Raw genomic sequence first — 22,723 nt, 5'->3', positions numbered from 1 at the left:
TCAGTTCAACCCTTTTCTGCATCGATGAGTCAAGCACAGCCTCATACTTGTTCAAGCACAGGTGTGCCCATGTACGCAGGTGCTTGCACTGTGATACAAAACAATGTGGACCAAACTGGAATTAAATACATCTTTATCTTCATCTGTGGGACTCACTTTTACACTGTCACTTCGGTGTGAAGAAATTTGAAAAGTTAGGAAGAAAAGTCTTCCCCAAAATAATTTAATTTGGCCAGAGTACATTCATAGTTTTGAATGGAGTTCAATGGAGAAATTAGATTTTTGACACCAGGGGCTCACTAAACTGCAATACCTCAGGTAACCACTGGAGTCTGCAGGCTTCACTGAGAATGGCAATTCCCGGGCCACGACGCACGCCTGAAATCGATTTTGCATAACTTGAAGCATCCGCGATCACATGCATACCTACGGTTTATTTCTGGCTGAATTGGACGCACCCATCATGTTTGCCTTTGGGATGGTCATCAGCAACTGGTAAGTTTACCATGTGAACAATACACATGTAGGCCAAGATGTCATAAAGCTGGACCAATGAGATTGCCCACTGCAAGACATACAGTAAATAATGAAAGCCAGGCATGAACTATGCAGTGTCTTGACATTAGCGTAAAAAAGTACATTAACCACCCAGAAATGGAATAACGCTCATGCCCTCACCAGACTGGGCAACTCTGCTTAAGCACATTATGATAGATAAATAAGTTATATTTGTGGTTTTAATGTAAGGCTATAGTTACGATTAACCTGCTACATTGCTGCTGCTATTGAAACCACATTGATAAGCATGGGTAGTAAAGCAGAAAGCAATGGCACATTGTAGGAAAATAATTTATATGGAAATGTACATGGCATAAAGCCCTGGGCATGTGCACATACAGTACAAAATGTACAATTACTTCATATGCAACTCGTATACAACAGCGAAAAATAAAGAGTGAAACAAAGATCATCAACTGAGATACCATATTGTCTGAAGTCTAATAATCATCTGCAGCTGACATACACATAACAGCCACTAAGCTGGCAGTAAAAGAACTGAAAAGGACAGTACTGCAAAGTTTTCACAATACATGTTGGCAAGGCACAACCATGTTTCTTTCTACAGTATATGCAAACAGTTTTCACATTGTTTCTTTCAAACAACTCCAACTCACACTGGTGTCAATTTCATCATCAAAAAAATATCAGCTGTCAGACTACAAGGAAATGTGAATGGTAAAATGGTCAGATTTGCCATTAAAGAAAATGTGATGCCAGTTTGCCCCAGACATTGCGCTGCTTTTCAAATGCCCGTCCAAAATATGCTCAGCAAGGAATACCACAGACAAACTATACACTGCACTACTATGCTAAAGGAGAGGTGTGCTGCAAGACTACAGCTAACAAGAAGAATTAATTGCAAGTGGATATTTCCACCTGAAAAATTCTAAATTCTACTTGAGGAGTCAGTACCCTGTAGTAGTGCTTTGAAAAGGTTCTGTGGAAAAGCCCCTATAGCCTGTAGAAAGGCTGTATGGTTTTTCACCAGAACGATTTTTCTGCTTGCAACTTTAATGTACAGTGAGCTCAATTATGTTCAGGACAATAGACATTTTTTAACTTGATTTGGTTCTGAGCTCCACAATTTTAGACTTGTGATCAAACAATGCACGTGTGGTTCAAGTGCACATTCTCAGCATCTATTTCAGGGTACCTTCATACGTTTTGGTTTCTCCATGTTTCCTGCACTGTGTACCCTTGTAGGGCTGTATGAATTTTCTTGTGTATATCTAAAGAATATTTTGTGTTAAAACAGTTCTGACACAGAACACAAAGGCAGGGCTTTTCATCCATTTAGGCTTACTGCTGTGTGGGTTTAGGCCAGGGTTGTGAAATTGTGGGATGTGTTTGACATATTGATGGGGGTGGGCTAATTGACTAAAAATGTAATCGAAGGATCTCAATAAATGGATTAGGACACAAGATAGCTAACGGCTGTTCTACAACCTTACAGACCAAATGCTGCCAGAGGTGGCAATGTGAGACCAAGAAGATGAAGGTGGAGAGGGAGGCAGAGAAGGAAGGAGAGGGTGACAGGCATGGGGGGAAAGGAGCTAATTTCAGCACACTTCTTCCATGAGCATATATTATAAAATATATAGTATTTTTCACCTATAAAGATCCACAATATCCTTTGGTTAGCTAGTGTCTTCTTGGGAGTGTCCAAATGTCTCTTTCGGGAACTTTTGCTTAGTTGTAACTACCATGTCCACACACATTTGCATACTAGGGACAACAGACCTTGCACACACGCAGAACCAAAATGAATAAAATCAACTCAAGCCTTAAATGGATCCGTGAAAAATGTCTAGTAAGTGAATCAGATTAGTTTTAAAAAACATATTTACCTTAAAAAAACACTTACATGCTCAGACACATTCCAAACGTGTAAAATAATTAATACTATTCACACACCATGGGAGTCAAATTTATTTATTGCACACTTAGTGTTAGGAGGAATGTTCAGCAGGAATTAAACTACATTTACGAACGGGTGGTAAAGCAGGAAGCAATGACCCATACAGATACAGATACAATTTATACAGAAATTTATATAGCATGGTATGTGTATATTCATTTAAATTAATCCATCCATCCATTATCTATACCTGCTTACCCTGGGCATGGCCACAGGGGGCGCTGGAGCCTATCCCAGCGTGCACTGGACGAGATTCAGGATATGTAAATTAATTTCATACACAATTCATATACAGCATTGAAAATTCAGGAGTGAAACATATCCTTAACTGATATGAGAGTCTGGACTGAAGTCTACTGGTCAGCTTTAGCCAACATACACACTACAGCCTCTACATTGGCAGAAAAATAACCAAAAAGTGCAATACTGTCAAGATCATTTTTAGAATACGTATTAGCAATGCACATTACCATATTTCTATCTACGGCATATTCAAACACTTTTCACTTTGTTTCTTTCAATTACACTGGTGTAAATTTCAAACAATTTCAGCCTTCAAGCCTCAAGGAAAATTACATTTTTCTAAAGAATAAAATGGTCACACACTTGTTAAAGAAAAAATGAATCTCGGTTTTCTCATGTTTTTCAAATCATGTATGATCAGCAAGGAAAACCACTGGGAGAACTATTCACTGCTACTAGGAAATGTTTGCCTGTGACAGGGCACATTAACATAAAAAATATCACAAATGTATTACAAGTGCAAATTTACACCTAACAACTTGTTAGAAAAGTTTTGTTTGAGGATTCAGTATCATAGAAATAAGCACCAATAAGAAGGCTCAGTCGAAAAATCTCCTTTAGTCTGTAAAAGAGCTACATGCGTTACAATCACATGATCGGATTTTCTGGTGTTGAAATAAACATAATGAACCATTGTGCAAACAACTTCTCACATTTATTATTTTTCCTTGTGTCACGTTAAACCTTCCTGCAATGAACAGACTCATACAGCCTGTCATGATAAAGTATGTTTGGTGAAGATTCTATATAAATTTAAATTATGAAAATTAACAAACCTTCCACTGAGTACATATAAAAGGCCATTTTTTTTCAGATGATTTATGAAAAATAAAAAGCATTTCGGCACAATTTATCAGGTGTTGGAAGCACTCCCTACACAAAGTACATCACAAAGTTTGCATGCATAAAATACTTCCCACAATTAGAATTTCTCAAGCTTTTCACCTGCATGAGCTCTATTGTCATCATTAAAAATAAATTATTTATTGAAAAACTAAGGCCATATGAAAAGCTTTACACCTGCAGTGATTCTTTGGTGGCAGCACAAATGATATGCCTGGAAAACACACTGATGTAGGTAGGGTTTTTCACCCAAATAAATGAAATGAAATTAGATTTTGTGGAAAAAATGTCTTCCTACTCTGGGGACACTTCTGGGGCTTTTCATCTGTATGAATTTTGTGCCGGTCATTTTAATGACTGGCTTTGAAAAGAACACTTTCCACAGTATATACACATGGAGGGATTCTCCCTTGAATAAATTTATTTGTGGAAATTTAAAATTGATTTCATTAATAACACATCCCCCACTGTGTAAATCTCTAAGACATTTCACCTTTATGAATATTCTAGTGTTTAATGCAATTTTTTAGTTGATATTTGTTGGGCTTTTTCTGTATGAATCTTGGGGAAATTTAAAACATGTATTTGTGAAAACCTCTTCCCACACTGAATACAGGCCTATTCACCTGCAGGAATTGTCTGGTGGATAATTATTATTTATTTCTATAAAAACACATCTCGCTCTCTGTACACTCAGGGACATTCATCTGGATGAAGTAGGGTATTTTGCAGTAAAATATTTCTCAGTAAAACCTCACACTGAATACATATGTAGAGCTTTCCATGCACATGAACATGCTGATGGAAATTAATGAGATTATGTATCAAACCCTTTCCCACACTAATTGGAGGATTTTTCGCCTTCATGAATCATCTTGTGGCGATACAGAGTGCCTCGCTGGGAAAAACATTCCCCACACTGAGAACATTTGAAGGGCTTTTCACCTGTATGAATATTCTGGTGGCAATTTAACGTAGACATGGTGGAAAAGCACTTCCCACACTGAGAACATTTATAGGGCTTTTCACCTGTATGAATTCTCTGGTGGATATTAAAATTATATATTCTGCAAAAGCATTTCCCACACTGAGAACATTTATAGGGCTTTTCACCTGTATGAATTCTCAGGTGGCTATTTAAAGTGTAAATGGAGGAAAGGCACTTCCCACACTGAGAACATTTGTAGGGCTCGTCACCTGTATGAATTCTCTGGTGGTTATTTAAAGTAACTACAGTGGAAAAGCACTTCCCACACTGTGAACATTTGTAGGGCTTTTCACCTGTATGAATTCTCAGGTGGCTATTTAAAGTATATATGGAGGAAAGGCACTTCCCACACTGAGAACATTTGTAGGGCTTTTCACCTGTATGAATTTTCTGGTGCTTATTTAAAGTATAAATGGAGGAAAGGCACTTCCCACAATGAGAACATTTGTAGGGCTCGTCACTTGTATGAATTCTCTGATGGACATTTAAATTAGATGTTGAGGAAAAACACTTCCCACACTGAGAACATTTGTAGGGCTTTTCACCTGTATGAATTCTCATGTGTCTATTTAAACAAGAGTTGTCATTAAAGCACTTCCCACACTGAGAACATTTGTAGGGCTTTTCACCTGTATGAATTCTCTGGTGCTTATTTAAAGTATAAATGGAGGAAAGGCACTTCCCACACTGAGAACATTTGTAGGAGTCATCACCTGTATGAATTCTCTGGTGGGCATTTAAATTAGATATAGTGGCAAAGCACTTCCCACACTGAGAACATTTGTAGGGCTTTTCACCTGTATGAATTCTCAGGTGTCTATTTAAACCAGATTTGGAATTAAAGCACTTCCCACACTGAGAACATTTGTAGGGCTTTTCACCTGTATGAATTGTCAGGTGTTTTTTTAAACCAGATTTGGAATTAAAGCACTTCTCACACTGAGAACATTTGTAACGCTTTTGACCTGTATTAGTTGCACCATTATTTCTACAAATTTTATTTTTTTGACGGAAATTCAAAAGGCTTTGGTTTTTACTTGAATTATTTATCATGTGTTCAGTTATCACATCCATTCCCTGGAAATCATTATGTTTGTTGGTACTGTTTGTAATCTTCTGGACAATTCTGGTGTGACTACTTTCAGCGTTCATTTCACAGTGATGATTTACATCCCCATATCTGGTAGGCACATCATTAATTTCTTTTTTACAGTTGGGCTCTGACTCTCCGGCACATTGCCATGGTTCAATCTGGTCTTTGTGATCAACTGCAGCTTCACTTACCACAGTATTCATGAGATTACTCACTATACTTTCACTGGATTCACACTTCATTTCATAAGTTTTAATTTTAACACATTTAATATCCAGCAAGTCACCAATGTGTTCTGCCTTAAGGTATCCTCCATCATCAGTCTCTGTTTTGATTTGGTCAGGATGCAGATGGGTTACATGTCCTAGCTCTGTACTGTAAAGGTTTGCTGTATTAAAATCCCCAGTGTGGGTGGAGCCCAGATCAGTTTCAGTTTTAATCAGTGATGTGTGTGTGTGATGTACATCACTGACCCCACAGTGCGCTGTAACACACTCTGGCTCCAGTGTGTTGAGTCCTGGTGCAGCACACTCTGTCTCTGACTCTGCCATGTGTACAGACTCCAGTCCACTTCTTTCTGCTTCTGCTTCTTTCTGTCTGGTCCTGTGCTGCTCAGTGAGCTCTGGTAGTGTTGTCTCAGTGTTCTGTCTCAGACAGACTCCTGCCTGCATCATACTGCTACTCAAAGGTGTGCAGAAGTGCAGCTCCTGGAGAGAAACAGGGGAAGGTATTTAGCCTTAATTAACAATACCGCCTCGAGGTGATATACCTCCACCAACCAGTAGCCAGTTTGGATATAAAATGTCATCATTTTATCCTATTAGACATTTGTGTGAAACTTTGTCATAATTAGCATATGAATTCTTGAGTTATGGCCAAAAACTTGTGTTGTGAGGTCACGGTGATCTTGACCTTTGACCACCAAAATCTAATCAGTTCATCCTAGAGTCCAAGTGGACCTTTGTGCCAAATTTGAAGAAATTCCCTCAAGGCGTTCCGGAGGCATAATAAAACAGGTCCTACTGAAGCAGCTGACACATTCTTTAAACTCTGCCTGACTGACTACTGTGGTCACTCTTGCATTATAAGCTGGGAGAAACCATTTGATCGTCCCTGATTGATACCTTATATCAATTTTATAAGCACAATCTGCCTCTATGTTTGTTTGTTTTTCTTGTTTTCTTATGGAATAGTGACGAAAACAGTTTCTGAAGTGAAGACTGGGCTGGTCATAGCACAAGGTGGCCAGAACACTGGTCTGCATCAGATTTATAGTGGAACTGGTTTATACCAGCGGCATCACTGGATGCCCCTGGACACTTGATGTGGATTTTGAGGCCGCTGCTCTAGGGGTTCATCCTAAAGATTTTGGGGTGCTGTGGTTTGCTGGCTGACCGGGTCCCGCTCAGGTCACCCTGCTCCCATCTCACCACCCCCATTTCTTTTTGAGATGTTGCTGCCTGGACTGGCACAGAGTCACCATCGCTGTCCAGTGCACTGCCCCAGTTAGACCATCTGGACATACCATGAGCACCGGCTGCCATAGCAGGATCAACTGCAGCCATCGAGAGCTATGTCCTAGGGTAGGTGCGCGGGGTGAGGTACTGTACGTCTGTGGCTAACAGCGGCCCTTCTGTACAGGGGGAGGGTTCGCACACCCTGGCTACCTGTGGCCACAGGCTCGCCTAAGTGGCTCCAGTCAGCCCACAGTCACCAAGCAGCTAATGGCTGGGCAGCCTCTAACTCTGCTGGGCTGCTAGCCAGCATTAGGGCAGCGAGCCTGAGAGCAGCTGCTGGTTCATGCAGCATTACCCACTCATGGAAAAAGCTCTTTCAATTAAACATTCAGTCAAGGACTTAGAGATCAAGAAGAAATCCATTCTTCAGTATGATTTATAGCAGTCAGAAAAAAGTTAATTCTCTTTTACAAGGATCTACCATTATTTACGTGTGAACGCGTCCTGTCTTTATGCTGTACTTGTCCCATTTCTGACAAAATGCTAAATTGGTATCAATCAACTCCTAATCTCGCCTTGTTGTATTATTCTCCTGTAGTTATAGGATGTCAGGTATTGTTTTATGTTTTGTTCTTTTACCAAATCACATCAGAATTCCATGACACCATTTAGTGTACAAGCATCACTCATCACCTCTCATCGCGCAACCACCTGTCCACTTGACCCCATCCCATCTAAAGTTCTCCAATCCATCTCCAGTGAGCTCCTTCCCTATCTGTCTTCCATTGTTAATTCCTCTCTCTCCTCTGGTCATGTTCCCTCTGTTTTTAAGATGGCTCGTGTTACCCCACTACTCAAAAAACCCACCTTAGACCCCTCCGATGTAACAAATTATCGACCCGTATCCCTTCTACCCTTTCTGTCCAAAACCCTTGAACGAGCAGTTCTTAAACAATTAACCTCTTTTCTCCATCAGAACAACCTGCTAGACCCTCACCAGTCTGGCTTCCGATCCGAGCACTCAACAGAGACTGCACTCCTAGCTGTGACGGAGGCACTTGCCACTGCAAGAGCCTCACGCCTTTCCTCTGTCCTGATCCTTCTTGACCTGTCTGCAGCTTTTGACAAGGTCAACCATAAAATACTCCTCTCCACCTTGGCTGGGATGGGAATTGCCGGGACTGCCCTGTCTTGGTTCGCTTCCTATCCTGCAGATAGGACCTACCAGGTCACCTGGAAGGGGTCTGCCTCTGCTTCTCATCCACTTGTTACGGGAGTGCCGCAGGGATCTGTACTGGGTCCTCTGCTGTTCTCCTTATACACCAGATCTCTTGGTTCAGTCATTAATTCACATGGCTTTTCCTATCATTGTTATGCAGATGACACACAACTCTTCTTTTCTTTCTTCCCCTCAGCCACACAGGTCAATGATAAGATCTCTTCCTGCCTGGCTGGCTGACATCTCCACCTGGATGGCCAGCCACCATCTGAAGCTCAACCTCAACAAAACTGAGCTGCTCTTCTTCCCGTACAAGACCTCCTTGCTTCGTGAACTCTCAATCACGGTTGATGGCACCACAGTGACTACCTCTCACTCTGCCAAGAGCTTGGGGGTGGTCCTGGATGACCAACTGGACCTCAAGGAGCACATCAAGGCAACATCACGGTCCTGCAGATTCCTCCTGTACAACATCAGGAGGATTCGACCATACCTGACGACGCACTCCACCCTAGCTCCCCAGTGGTGGAACAAACTCCCCATCCCTCTCCGATCCTCCCCCTCACTATCCATCTTCCGCCGTGGCCTGAAGACTCATCTCTTCAGACTATACCTAGACTAACCACCACCACGCTGTATAAATATATATTTAAAAAAAAACAAAAAAAAAACCTTTTTTCCTGTCACTTGTTACATGTTGCCCCATCCCTGCACTTCTTGGTAAACTGTATTTGTCCTAATACTGTGGCTTCTTATTCTGCCTAGTTGGCTTTGCAGATGTTAGACCAGGATAGTGTTCATTGTTCTCGGCTAGAAATAGCTGTACAAAATAAGTAATTGTACCTTACTGAACCCGTGTTCAGCAGTTGTCTACGATCATGAAAATGCACTTTTGTACGTCGCTTTGGATAAAAGCGTCTGCCAAATGAATGTAATGTAATGTAATGTAATGCATAGGCGGGGATGCGCATAATGCGGCTGGCTACTTCACTGAAAAGTAATTAGAGCCTAACCAACTCAATTTTGTAGTGAAGACTAGAACAGGCAATGCCACCCAATTCGGCATATTTCCGGGATGTCCACATGTGCCACGGATTAATTCGTCCTACAAGGTGACGCCATTGTCGTGAACTTCATTGGGCGAGATCTTTAACTCACTGTAATGCTCCTGACAATCTCAAAGTAACGTTGTACCAATACGAAGCTTTCTAATTGGAAAATGAATGATATAATGTGCACAATTCTAGGATAAAATCAACGAACAAATTCGCAAACATATCTCATGCAAACATTAGCGAATGGAAACCAACTCGATTTGAAGCTTGCTTGTAAACAAAACTAACTGAACAGTGAAAGCATCAGAATGTTGGGGACTTACCCAGATTCACTCGCTCGTTGGTTAAACTGGACGAAACTAAATTCTTGGAAGCGAAGGATCCCACATGCTCGCAAAATCTGTGTTAGCCATAAAATGTAAAATTAACAGCATTCTGTTCAGAAGAGCAGGCTTAATCTACGGAAGCACCACAAGCCTCCTGTTTTCATCATCTTTTTCTCCTTCTTCTTCGTCTACTTCTGTGGACGAATAGCAGTTTACAATCCAGCTTTTGTTGCATTACCGCCACCAACTGGACTGGAGTGTGGAGCAGTAGATTTGGCAGAAAAAGCTAAATTATCAAAAGACAACTCCTATAGATGAAGAGTTTGAGAAGTTTACTCTGTGGGAAACATTTCATGAAAGGATCATTACATGCAATTTGTGTAGGAAGTGTTCCTGAAATTCAAATTTCGAACAATCAGAGAATTTGAACAACAATCCCTTCTTATTTTTAAGCCAAACTTTGATTTCCAAATTCTTATTTGGTGGGTGTTTGATTAGAGTTAAAAGCAAGAATAAAAGGTGGAAGGCCAACCATTTTGGGGTGTTTGCAGTAGCACAGTTGAAATTCCTTGTTAATCTTATTTTGGACAAGCATCTGAAATAAAACAGCACAATCGGACAAGCTGGCATGCCATTTTCATTTTATAACAAGTGTTTGTAAATATTTTGTTCTTTTAAAAAGGACAGAATGTATTATCTGAGATAGTTGTGGATCTCTGTTGCACTCTTTATTTTTTGATGTTTTACATGAACTGTGGATTAAATTATTTTACATTGTGAGCGCAGAAGCCATTTCTTTTGAACCTTAAAATTTTCTAAATAAACTCCCTTGACCTTCACTGTGTTATTTTTTTCTGCTTTACCCCTGCTGCAGTTTGTATCTCTTCACATTAAGTAAATAGTAGAAACTCATGCAATTATCATGGACATGTGGGGGTTAAACTAGGGTAAATTAATTTTCTTAAAGTATAATTATTGGAAATTCTGCAGTATCCATTTCTGATTTCCTTTATTGAATATAATTTTTTTACAGGACAGCAAGATTTTTTGTCTCTAATATGCAATTGTGAGCGGATGTGTGGTAGTTAAACCAATGCAGAAGTTCCTATGACAAATAAGCTACATAATCTAAAACTCATCTGATACTCTTTGTCTGCCTTCAGATGAGTCCATTTCATGTATGTGGTTCAGGAGCAATTTATCATTGATTTAATATCTAAATGATATTTCAGCGACAAATGTATGTGTTAGAATTATATGCATTATATCCATCTGTCGATTTGTTTGTCTGTCAAGTTCTATCTAACTCTATTCACCCACTCTGTCCTGAGTTGACTGTGGGGTTCATGCATGAATGCATCAGTATATGACCAGACATATTTATGAAAAAACCTGCAGTGCTAATATGGCATTCCAAAAGGGGAAATCTTTAAAAATCATACTGGGGTTAGTCAGCAGAATTCTTCAAGCAACCAACATCACAGAAGAGTCAACATGTAGGATAGGTTAAAACAGGTGGATAGTGAGAGCCTTATCTGTTTTTCTATATCTGGTTATCATGCCAACTTCAGGCCTGAATTATTTAATTAGATCTAACATTTGTGTTTGTGGACCAGTGTTGGTGCATGTAGGCAATTCGCTCTTTTAGCTCGGGTAATAGCTGATACACACCGTCCCTCTAGGACCCGAATTGCCTACCCTGGTTTTAAACCATTAAATTAACTTTTATTTTGAAACTCGGTGTAGAGAGTGCACCGGAAGTTTAATTATTATTGGGGCGATCCTCCATAGATTCAGCTTGCGCTGCAGTGCTGAGCTGAACTCATTCGGCGCCGAGAATTACATTGCAGTGTAATTAACGTCAAATTAAAACAAACGATTTAGTTGAAATAATTGGGTCATCATCGAATAGGGTAAGGTTTTCGCCCATGATCTTGATGATTTTTCAGTTCTGTTTGTTTTGTTTACTCGCTTTAAATCGGGTTACTTTACTTTTACTAATGTTAGTACAGTAGGCCTATATGTTTGGTAGTTGCTAAAGCGCCCGTGATTGTACGATGAATTGTAGATTTGCAAAACTTTGTTCTGGCGCAACGTTACTTCTCAATTATATGATCCATAAGATTGCAATGAGTTAAAGATATCACTAATTTATGGTAGCGATCTTGTCGGACGCTTACTGTTGTTCAGTAAAGCATTCCGTGGAACATGACGAAATTCTTGAAGTATATCCAATTTATTAGTATCACTTATCACTTGTACAATTCTGTTAAGCCAGTTTATTAATTTTTAACGAATAAGCTACTTTATACGCATCCTAATGGCTTGTGAACAGTCCCAATTCATTTTTGTCATTTTGCCAAAACAATGGGCCTACTGGCGAAAGTGAGTGAGTATAATAAAATAAACGAGTTAGATTAGGGGCTAATTGATACCAATTAAGCACTTCGTCAGAAACAGGACTGGTTAAATCATAGGCCTGTAAAACAGCATCCTACTGAATTTAGAAGCCTCAATCAAATTACATTACATTGCAGGCATATTGCAGACGCTCTTATCCAGGTATATATTAACAAAGTTTATAACCATAACCAGGGACAAGTGTGTTGAAAACCCTAGAGGGATCATTGTGTCTCTAGCATTATTGAGAGGATAAATATCGGTAATGATACTGTAATACTGAACTCAGATAAGTTTAAATGAATAAAATCAGAGGATGAACACTAGATATGTATTGCCCACTATATTGCCCCTCTGTCCTTGTCCTTAATTGTTGCCACTATGACTGTCAGTCCAGTTCTGTTGGATTTTTAATATAAATGTACATTTTTATGCCTCCGCGACGGCACAGCCGTTATGTTTTCGGGTTGTCCGTCCGTCCTGATTCTCGTGAACGCAATATCTCAGGAATGCCTTGAGAATTTCTTCAAATTTACCACAAACGTCCACTTGGACTCAAGGATGAACTGATTAGATTTTGGTGGTCAAATGTCAAGGACACTGTGACATCACAAAACACGTTTTTGGCCATAACTCCAGAATGCATACGCTAATTATGACGAAGTTTCACACAAATGTCTAATAGGATAAAATTGAAGCGATGACATTTTATATCCAAACGGTCAAACAGAGCACTTGCTACTGGTTGGTGGAGGCATACAACCGCAAGGTGGTATTTCTAGTTTAAAAAAGTAGTTTAAATAATAATCATATGGGTGGCAGGCAAGGTTATCTGCAATTGACCCTCTACAAGGTGAGACACCTCAGGGGGCAAACTGTACTTGGCTTCGATGTGTTCCAACACCCCCCCCTTGTTTCCCTCCAGGAGCGGCACTTCTGCACACCTTTGAGCAGCAGTATGATGCAGGCAGGAGTCTGTCTGAGACAGGACACTGAGACAACACTACCAGAGCTCACTGAGCAGCACAGGATCAGACAGAAAGAAGAGGAATTCAGTGGACTGGAGTTTGTCCACATGGCAGAGTCAGAGACAGTGTGTGCTGCACCAGGACTCAACACACTGGAGCCAGAGTGTGTTACAGCACACAGCGGGGTCAGTGATGTACACCACACACACGCATCCCTGATTAAAACAGAAACTGATCTTGGCTGCATCCACACTAAGAATTTAATGAAGACAGAGAGCCTCGCCACAGAGCTGGGATATGTAACCCAACTGCATCCTGACCAAATCAAAACAGAGGCTGAAGATGGAGGATACCTTAAAGCAGAACACATCAGTGACTTGCAGGATATTAAATATGATGATGTTAAATGTGAACAAGTGAAGTGTGAATCCAGTGAATGTTTAATGAGTGACATCAGGAATACTGTGAAATATGGAGCTGCTGTTGATCACAAACACCAGCCTGAACCATGGCAGTGTGCAGGAGGTGGGGACTTAAATCATCACTGCAATGTAAATAATGAGAATAATCAGACCACAGTTATCCACAACAGTGCAAACAGTTGCAAGAAACGTATAAATTGTCTGAGAACGAATGGGATGGTTGAACGCATGATAATTAATTCAAGTAAAAACCCCAGTCTTTTGAATTTCTTTCAAAAGAAGACAATTCGTAGAAATAAAGGCGAAATTCATAAAGGTGAAAAGGCGTTCAATTGTGCACAGTGTGAGAAGTGTTTTGATACAAAGTCTAATTTAAAGACCCACCTGAGAATTCATTCAGGTGAAAATCCTTATACATGTTCTCAGTGTGAGAAGTGCTTTAATACAAAATCTAATTTAAAGACCCACCTGAGAATTCATACAGGTGAAAAGCCATTCAAGTGTGCACAGTGTGAGAAGTGTTTTAATACAAAATCCTATTTAAACAGTCACCAAAGAATGCATACAGGTGAAAAGCCCTACAAATGTAATCATTGTGGGAATGGCTTTTCCCAGGCATCTAATTTAAATACCCACCTGAGAATTCATTCAGGTGAAAATCCTTATACATGTTCTCAGTGTGAGAAGTGCTTTAATACAAAATCTAATTTAAAGACCCACCTGAGAATTCATACAGGTGAAAAGCCATTCAAGTGTGCACAGTGTGAGAAGTGTTTTAATACAAAATCCTATTTAAACAGTCACCAAAGAATGCATACAGGTGAAAAGCCCTACAAATGTAATCATTGTGGGAATGGTTTTTTCCTGGCATCTCATTTAAATACCCACTTGAGAATTCATACAGGTGAAAAGCCCTACAAATGTACTCATTGTGGGAACTGCTTTTCCCAGATATCTCATTTAAATAGCCACTTACGTTTTCATTCTGGTGAAAAGCCCTACAAGTGTACACAGTGCAGTAAGTGTTTTCGTACAAAATCTGATGTTAATTTACACCTCAGAATTCATACAGGTGAAAAGCCATACAAGTGTACACAGTGCAGTAAGTGTTTTCGTTCAAAATCTGATTTTAATTCACACCTGAGAATTCATACAGGAGAAAAGCCATACAAGTGTGTGCTATGTGAGAAGTGTTTTCATACAAATTCTGATTTAAATAAACACCTGAGAATTCATACAGGTGAAAAGCCATACAAGTGTACACAGTGTGAGAAATGTTTTCGTGCAAAATCTGATTTAAATTCACACCTGAGAATTCATACAGGTGAAAAACCATTCAAGTGTGCACAGTGTGAGAAGTGTTTTAAAACAAAATCTAATTTAAATACTCACATGAGAATTCATACAGGTGAAAAGCCTTACACATGCTCTCAGTGTGAGAAGTGTTTTAATACAAAATCTAATTTAAATACCCACCTGAAAATTCATACAGGCGATAAAGCGGCAGTGTAGTATAATGGGTAAGGAGCTGGGCTTGTAACTTATTCGATTCCCGGATAGGATGCTGCCGTTGTAGCAAGATACTTAATCTGCACTGCGTCAGTATATGTCCAGCTGTATGATTGGATGCAATGTAAATGCTATGTGAAAATGTTGTGTAAGTCACTCTGGATAAGAGCGTCTGCTAATTGCCTGTAATAATAAGTGTGCTTCGTGTGAAAAGTATTTGTAATAAAAAATCAAATTTAAATACCCACCTGAGAATTCATACAAGTAAAAAGCCCTACACCACGAGCAATGTGTTTTTGTGCAAAATCAGATGTGTGGGAAGTGTTTTTGTAGATTTAATACACACCTGAGAATTCATTCAGGCGAAAAGACCTACACCACGAGCAATGTGTTTTTGTGCAAAATCAGATTTTAATATACACGTGAAAATTAATAGAGGTGAAAAGCCATACAAGTGTACACAGTCTGAGAAATGTTTTAATAAATAATCTGATTTAAATATGAACCTGAGAATTCATAGATGAGGAACCATCCATATGAACACAGAGGCATAAGTGTTCTAACAAAAAAATCTCCCTTAAATACACAAAAATGCGAAATGCCCTACACTAGGGATTTGTATTTGTATCTGTGTTTGTTTAAACAGCATAATTATTTGTATTTTTATTTGGATAACAACCGAAAGTGGGTGTGGGAGGGTTTAACATGGAAGCTGCATTAACTGCCAAAAATCCCAGATATTTTTTTCCATTATTATTACTGGCGCTGCTATTGTCGAGACATTAAACCATTTAAGGCGTGGTTTTACAATGACATCAACAATAATCAAGTTTAAGAACATGTAATTTTCTTTTTAAAGCTGTATTTAACTAACAATGACCTATAGGTTATATAGCCATAACAGGCTTCTCTAGCACTGAAGTAAACAAACAGTCAAAACCTAGTTACTCATTCTTACTCTGGACTGCATAGTACCTGTATGAACCCCCCCACCTGAGCGCCACTGAAGTCTATAATAAACTGGAAAAATGCTTTCATAATTTAAAAAATAGTTCCTCATTTTCATTATGAACTACTGTATGCAGTGAACCCCTAATTAAATTTTTGAAAACTACACAATGTAAGGCTAAAATGTTTTTTTGATTTTTGTTTGTTAATAGTTTTTCTTCCCTCTTTGTTGAAGCCCCACTTTACCATTATGTTTTGTTTGCATAAGCATTGGTAAATTAAAGAAAAAAAAAGGCTACTTAACCTGCATTGCTTCAGTATATATCCAGCTGTACAAATGGATGCAATGTAAATGCTATGTAAAATGTTGTGTAAGTCACTCTAGATAATGCCTGTAATGCAATTGCTCACCAACACCCCTGTAGTAGCCGCTGCCTTGCACGGACGTTCACTACGTAATGTTTTAAGTCTTAACATCGCAGTACATGTCACATTTACCACGATTCCCGTCTTGCTATGCCCACACTGTATGACGAGGCAACAGCACAAGGTCACACATTACGAGACAACGGACGGCACGTGTTGGCAGACAACGAAAAGAGAAGTTCGCCATGGATGAAGAGCAAGTGCCAGAAGTTATCGGCAGTGCCTTTATACGCGTGGAAAAACACAAAAAAAAAAAAAAAAAGAAATCCAGAATTTGGGTACGTGAGTGGTTGCCTCGTCTTCGCCAAAACATAGACCATTGGTAGCCTACAACAAAGATAGCTGGATTAAGAATTAAAATATTGATAATGAGGACACAAGCTTCATTCTTCTTAATATGGCTATAACTGTTCCAATTTTAGCTTTAAAATGTTGTAGATGTGTCAGCCATACAGTAGGCCTACTTTACTTTGTCGCGATGCAGGCTACAATTGTGGGTTTATGAAAAATCATTTCAGTAGCATCATTAACGTTTCTTTTTTGCACCACATAAGCAGCAATCTCATTGGCCAATGTGACAAATTGCCTTGTCTTACCTGTCACACTACAAGAGGAGCAACTAAAATATCCACCATTTGAACGTGATCGGTGTGTTCCAGACAGGATCGAGAGAATGGGACAGCCATTTAACGGAAGCGCAATGACTCACGCTACGAGAGCAACAGTGCTCCTAAAGAAGCTTGCACTGTGCGGTTTTAACTCCAGTCTTTAAAATTTTGGGACATTCAGTTTCTTCAGTCTTGTCCTCAGAAAGTGAAAAGCATGTCCAATTGGATTCAGGATGGGTGACTGACTGGGCCAGTCAACAACACTCCACTTTTAGACCGGGAAAAGCTCCTTGGTTGCTTGAACAGTATGTCGAGAGTCATTGTCCTGATGCAGGGTGAAGGATAAGCCACTGAGTTTTGATGCTTATGGATCTTTTGGTTGGATTTCAGCAGACAAGGTGTTTCTGCACAGTCTAGAATTAATCCTACTGGTGCAGTCATCGGTCACATCATCAATAAAGAAAACTGAGCCAGTTCCAGTGGCAGCCATGCACGTGCAAGCCATAGCACTACCATGAAACATTTGTTTGTCCTAAAAATTATGAAGGCATATTTGTATGAATTATCAAGTAGGGTATTGGACACTCTGTTGGCAAGTCCAATTATCTTTTTTTCAAAAACACTTTGCACACTACATGGGTAGGGCAGTTTTTATTTCATACAAAGCATTTAGTGTAAATTTCATGCGCTTGTTTGGGAAAAACATTTGCGACACAGAAGATTTGTAGGCCTTCTCACCTATACATTCTCTAGAGGATATTAAAAATAAGATGGTGTTGAAAAGCTCTTCCAAAAATCAGAACATTTTTATGGCTTTTCACCTGTATGAATGCTCTGGTGGCTATTTAGATAAGATAATCTGGAAAAGCACTTTCCACATTGAGTACATTTGTAGGGCTTTTCACCTGTATGAATTCTCTGGTGGACCTTTAAATGAGATGCAGACAAAAAGCACTTCCCACACTGAGGACATTTATAGGGCTTTTCACCTGTATGAATCATCCTGTGATAATGTAAAGAACTTTTTTGAGCTAAACACTTCCCGCACTGCATACATTTGTAGGGCTTTTTACCCGTATGAATCGGCGCTGATTGTCTCCAATGTGCGTGGCTGAAGCTGTGTGAAACATATTGCGGACAGTAGAGTTAAGTAGAACGGTGTGAATCGTTGGAAGCTCGAACAGTGTGAAGGGAGCCACGACAAGAACAGCTTCCGGTTGGCGAAAGAGAGACACATTTCATAATAAAAGTTTGTATTTACCTTCGCATACAACTGCTTTAATTAATGAAGGACATCTGAAATGCTGCTACAGCTTAAAATAAAGCATGACTGATCTTTTGTTTCACGTTTAAATCCTGATTGAGATATTAATGGGCATTATATTCTACAACATAAATGACACCCATTAATATCAACCATAAATTTCTAAGCTGTCATATGCTTTAATTGACTAAGTTGCTAACAAGACTTTATATTGAAACAAGAAATGGTTGCATTCGACCAACTTCATGTGACTGCCACTCAAATTCCATACTAGTCCACCTTTACAATATTTGCCCTGACAGACACAGTTGGCATCCTACAGTAGAGGAAGAAGTTCTTGATGGAATGCTGAACAAATTTCGATCTGGCTCTCTAGATGTTTGTCAGTAACTCTGGCGTTATATTTGGAAAGATGCTGAACTGTTGAGTTATTTGAATGTAGTGCCACATCGGGTGCCACAAAAATATAGGTCAATTAGCCCTTTGCACAATGAGCATGACTGATTGTCAATATATTCTGAACCTATATATTTTATGTTGAAAGTTGTTCATCAACAAAACATCTCTTTAAGTTTTTCAATGGAAATTTAAGTAATATGCAGACTCTGATGGTCTCCAGTGATAAAACATTGATCAAATGTCTTTGTTTGTTGTCTACATCTAAATGATAGTGTAATGCTTCCTTTTGCAGTTTATGAGTACCTCTAACAAATTTTATTTTTCTTCTTCCTTTTCATGCCCTTTTAAGCTTGTTAATTATCTCTATGTTTATATATTCTATATGTTGTAACCATTGCCATATGTAAACTGAATAATACCTTTTAAAAAAAAAGTAAATATAAAAAATTGAGTATGACACACACCCGCTTTAGGAACGTCACGTCTGTTTACCGTGTATTCAAATGCTCCCTTCGTCTTCCTCCTTGTACTTCGGTGACATTTGAAATAGTTAACTTTCATATACCGTTAAATAGTGTCTATAGCATTTAGTGTCTCTTTGCATTTAGTGTTCAGTCAATTTTTTAAAGCAGTTGTTGTTCATGTATTATCTCTGGTGGGTTTACCTTGCTGGCCAGCTAGTTTAGCAAATCCCTTTTTATACTGAACTTTTGGATGAGCTGCTAAGAATGAAGTTGACTGATGTCCATAGTCTTGCTAAAATGAATGGTGAAACTCCTTCAGTCCAGGATAAGGGCTTTAAGTTGCATGTTTAGATTTTATATTTACCAGATATTATGCACAAGTACATCAATCACACAGAAGAGGTGGTTTTTTATATAAAATTTACAATAAAGACCCCACCCCCAGCAAAAAGACATTTCGGGAACAATTGAAATGCCAGTCTGAACAGTGTGCTGTCTGAAAAAGCAGCACTACATTGTGGTTGTAAAGGGGCAGTCCCAACTACACATGAAGAGCGATGTTGTGTAATTATGTAATTATGTGTCTGAGAGCTTCAGGACAACATACCTATGAAAATCAAAAGGCTTAAATGACTATAAGGGAGTGTCAGTTTCATTAATTATTTCAGGCGTATTAACAGATAAAAAATCATGTAAAAACTCCAGAGACAGTCCAGAGACTAGGTTAACATCACAAAAACCTCAGTCAGGTCTATTTAAATTAACTTTATCAAAATGCTGATTGTGCTGACTGACATCTCAGTATTGTGAACTGAGTATACATACTCACCCTTATAATTGGAAGACATAAATTGATACATACAAACTAGCCCTGTTCCAGCATCAAATAAGGAGCTTTACTGCTCACTTTAGCAAGATGATGGACATCAATCTCCCTCATTTTTGGCAGCTCATTGAGGCATCAAATATAAAAAGAGCCAGAGAAAGTTGTTATAGGCTAACTAAGCTAGCCAGCTAGCAATGCAACTGAAAGGGCACCGGAGATAATATACAAACAAAAGTTAAAAAACTGATTGAACGATAAATGAAAATGAACCTAAATACTATTAAACAGTTTATGAAAGTAAACTGTATTTAAAATGTCACTGAAGTACAAGCAGGCAAAAAAGCAAGCATATAAATTTATGAGGTGTGTGGCACCGTACTGGGTGTGACGGTGCAGGCGGGGCGGCACAGAAATACACAGACCGGAGGTTTGGGGAAAAATAGCCCAACAGGGCTCTTTAATTAAACCAAATTAAGCACGCAAATCAAAGCCGTACTCAACAACAAAAGTTTCTTCTTTAAATTAAATTAAAGTAAAGTAAAGTAACTGAAATTAAGGTAATGATGACCCGGAGACAGCTTAGGGGATCCCTCTTTAAAGCACGAAGAGGGATGTGGTCCCGCGTCTCCGCTGGCTTCTGCAAAACAAGTACAAATTTACAAACAGATATTTCGCCGCTCTGTTGTAGCCCAAAAACCCCCTCCGCTCAAGGGAGACAAAGGCCTCCTCTTAAGCTCCCAGCTCATTTCCCTGGAGTAGCGGCAGCTGTGTGGCCTCATTGACTTCAGGTGTGTTGAATGCCAATGAGGGAGTTGGGGAATTTCCCGGTTGCCGCTCTCCAGGGTCCTGTGGCTGGGCTTCGCAGAGTGGTGCTGTCCTGGGTCCTGAACAGCGGGCCTGGTGGTAGGTTTGAGCTGATGAATATCCGGCTGGGAGGGGCACTGCGGGGGCATGCCCCGATCCACGCCACAGGTGGCAAACTACGTTCCTAAAGCTGATGCGTCACACTCGGTTGTGCAAGAGAAGGAGAGGTCCATTTTTATCATGCTGAACTTCATCTAGAAAAGGTGTCAAATCTCAGCAAAAATATCTGGATGGATAGGGATGGTAAGTGAAAACATACTTCATTCCATTTTTGGGTGAACTGCCACTTTAACTAATTTAACCACCCCCCTTACAAATTCTCAAGTGTACATCCAAAGCAGATTGGGATTTTCACCTTTATGAATTTTTAAGTGTATATAGTGTATATCCTGCATTAAATACAGTAAAGAGCCTCACATCCATATAAACGTTCTGCTGGATATTTATATCAGATTTTGTTAAAGTAACTACCCGGACTGAGTATCCTTGTAGGGCTTTTCACCTTGTATGAATCATGTGGAAATTTGAAGCATTTTTTTGGGAAAACACTTCCCATACTGAGAACATGTGTAGGGCTTTTCACCTGAATTTATTCTTAGGTGTCTCCTTAAAGTATATACTGTATTCAGGGGTTAAATTTGGGGTGGACACGGTAGGTAATTTCATTAACATATAATTTCATCTATGCAACATTTTAAAGAGAGATGAATAAATAGCCCCCACGAACGCCGGCTATTATTAACGGCAACTTTGATTGCTTGAGCAAAATCAGCGGGTTGCTGGTCAGCAGCTAAGCTAGGATTGAATATTTCCCACATACATAGTGTTTTATCCAGCGGCGATTGATGAGCTGAAAATTGACGGGGCGCAAAACTTTCCTTTAAACTAATCACTGATCTCAGCCTGTTTTCATTAGTAATTTTTCCTTTATTATCAAGTGCGCCAACGATCGGACTAATCAAATGGCAAGTAGTCTAACACACAGCGTCTTCATACCGTGTTGGGGGATTAAATCATAAATTCAATTTATCCGTTAAAATCAGTTTTAATCACCAAATAGTCTACACTTAACAAACAAGACCAGTCTGTTATCTACCGTGTTAGCTTTCAGAATAACCAGCAAAAACAAAACATGCACTTCAATTTTGTTTACAATCTACGCATTGCAGATATTTGCCATGAATTCGAGTAGGGAGGAAGAAGTGCATGTATCCACAAATAATGTTGATTTAAAATGTGCACAATTTCGTACTGCAAAAATGTAGGCTATTAATGTCTATAGGCTACTCGCTAAAACTGCCTGTTTGGGGAGAGCTTGCTATATATGATAGTAGCACTATTGCGTAGCCTATTTATGGATTAATTGCATTAATACTCAAGGAAAATCAGCGGAAGATTCCGCCACTGCTTAATGATTAAAACAGATTTTTCTAAATCGCATTTATCATTTAATTTCCCTAACACAATGCGAAGAAGCTGTGTGTCCCTTTCCAGTTGCTTTTTACGTTCACTTCACATGTCGTTTAAGACGACGCTTTCTGTAATATTGAGATATCAGATACCCAAGTGTCACACATTTTGTTTTCTCCTCAAAATCTAATCGTCTCAACATTGCGTGTGTATGAGAGAACAGGAAATAATGCACATTTGAAATGGTGTGGATGAAATATCACGGCACCATATGCAAATAAAACTCCAAACTGTCTGTATAAACAAATACAGTATTGAAATCCTACTGAAAATTGACATATTAGATAAAAACGAGTTCGGATAAGAATTTCTCTCCAAATGTAAAAGTTCAGAAAGTTCTGACACTTGTTCCTGGCAGAAGGGGTCCTGGTCTACATCCTACCCCATTTTTG

At 39.3% G+C, this 22,723-nt stretch overlaps 4 protein-coding genes across 5 annotated transcripts in view; 1 reads left to right on the top strand and 3 right to left on the bottom strand.

Moving 5' to 3' along the window:
- The window catches only part of LOC135249382 (oocyte zinc finger protein XlCOF6-like), a 156,255-nt gene that overhangs the window by 70,048 nt on the left and 63,484 nt on the right, over positions 1-22,723 (bottom strand). The window lies entirely within an intron of this gene.
- Positions 1-22,723, bottom strand: part of LOC135249394 (zinc finger protein 257-like) — a 97,760-nt gene that overhangs the window by 32,092 nt on the left and 42,945 nt on the right. The window lies entirely within an intron of this gene.
- LOC135249401 (zinc finger protein 260-like) lies at positions 2,478-9,973 on the bottom strand. Its single transcript, XM_064325018.1, has 2 exons — positions 9,761-9,973; positions 2,478-6,413 (listed from the first exon to the last, which is right to left on the bottom strand). Exon 2 carries the CDS (start codon positions 6,378-6,380, stop codon positions 4,467-4,469), a length of 1,914 nt encoding a protein of 637 aa, XP_064181088.1. The 5' UTR covers positions 6,381-6,413; positions 9,761-9,973; the 3' UTR covers positions 2,478-4,466.
- Positions 11,518-21,587, top strand: LOC135249399 (zinc finger protein 345-like). Its single transcript, XM_064325013.1, has 3 exons — positions 11,518-11,676; positions 13,089-20,360; positions 20,970-21,587. The coding sequence occupies exon 2, from the start codon at positions 13,122-13,124 to the stop codon at positions 15,063-15,065; it is 1,944 nt and encodes a 647-aa protein (XP_064181083.1). The 5' UTR covers positions 11,518-11,676; positions 13,089-13,121; the 3' UTR covers positions 15,066-20,360; positions 20,970-21,587.

The sequence above is a fragment of the Anguilla rostrata genome, chromosome 2 (assembly GCF_018555375.3).
Source record: "Anguilla rostrata isolate EN2019 chromosome 2, ASM1855537v3, whole genome shotgun sequence".
NCBI lineage: Eukaryota > Metazoa > Chordata > Actinopteri > Anguilliformes > Anguillidae > Anguilla > Anguilla rostrata.
Note: the sequence above shows the minus strand (reverse complement) of the source record. Positions and strands in the feature narration are given on the sequence as shown.

Coding starts and splice junctions, on each gene's coding strand:
- LOC135249401 (XM_064325018.1), bottom strand. CDS start 6,380: ATGATGCAGGCAGGAGTCTGTCTGAGACAGAACACTGAGACAACACTA.
- LOC135249399 (XM_064325013.1), top strand. CDS start 13,122: ATGATGCAGGCAGGAGTCTGTCTGAGACAGGACACTGAGACAACACTA.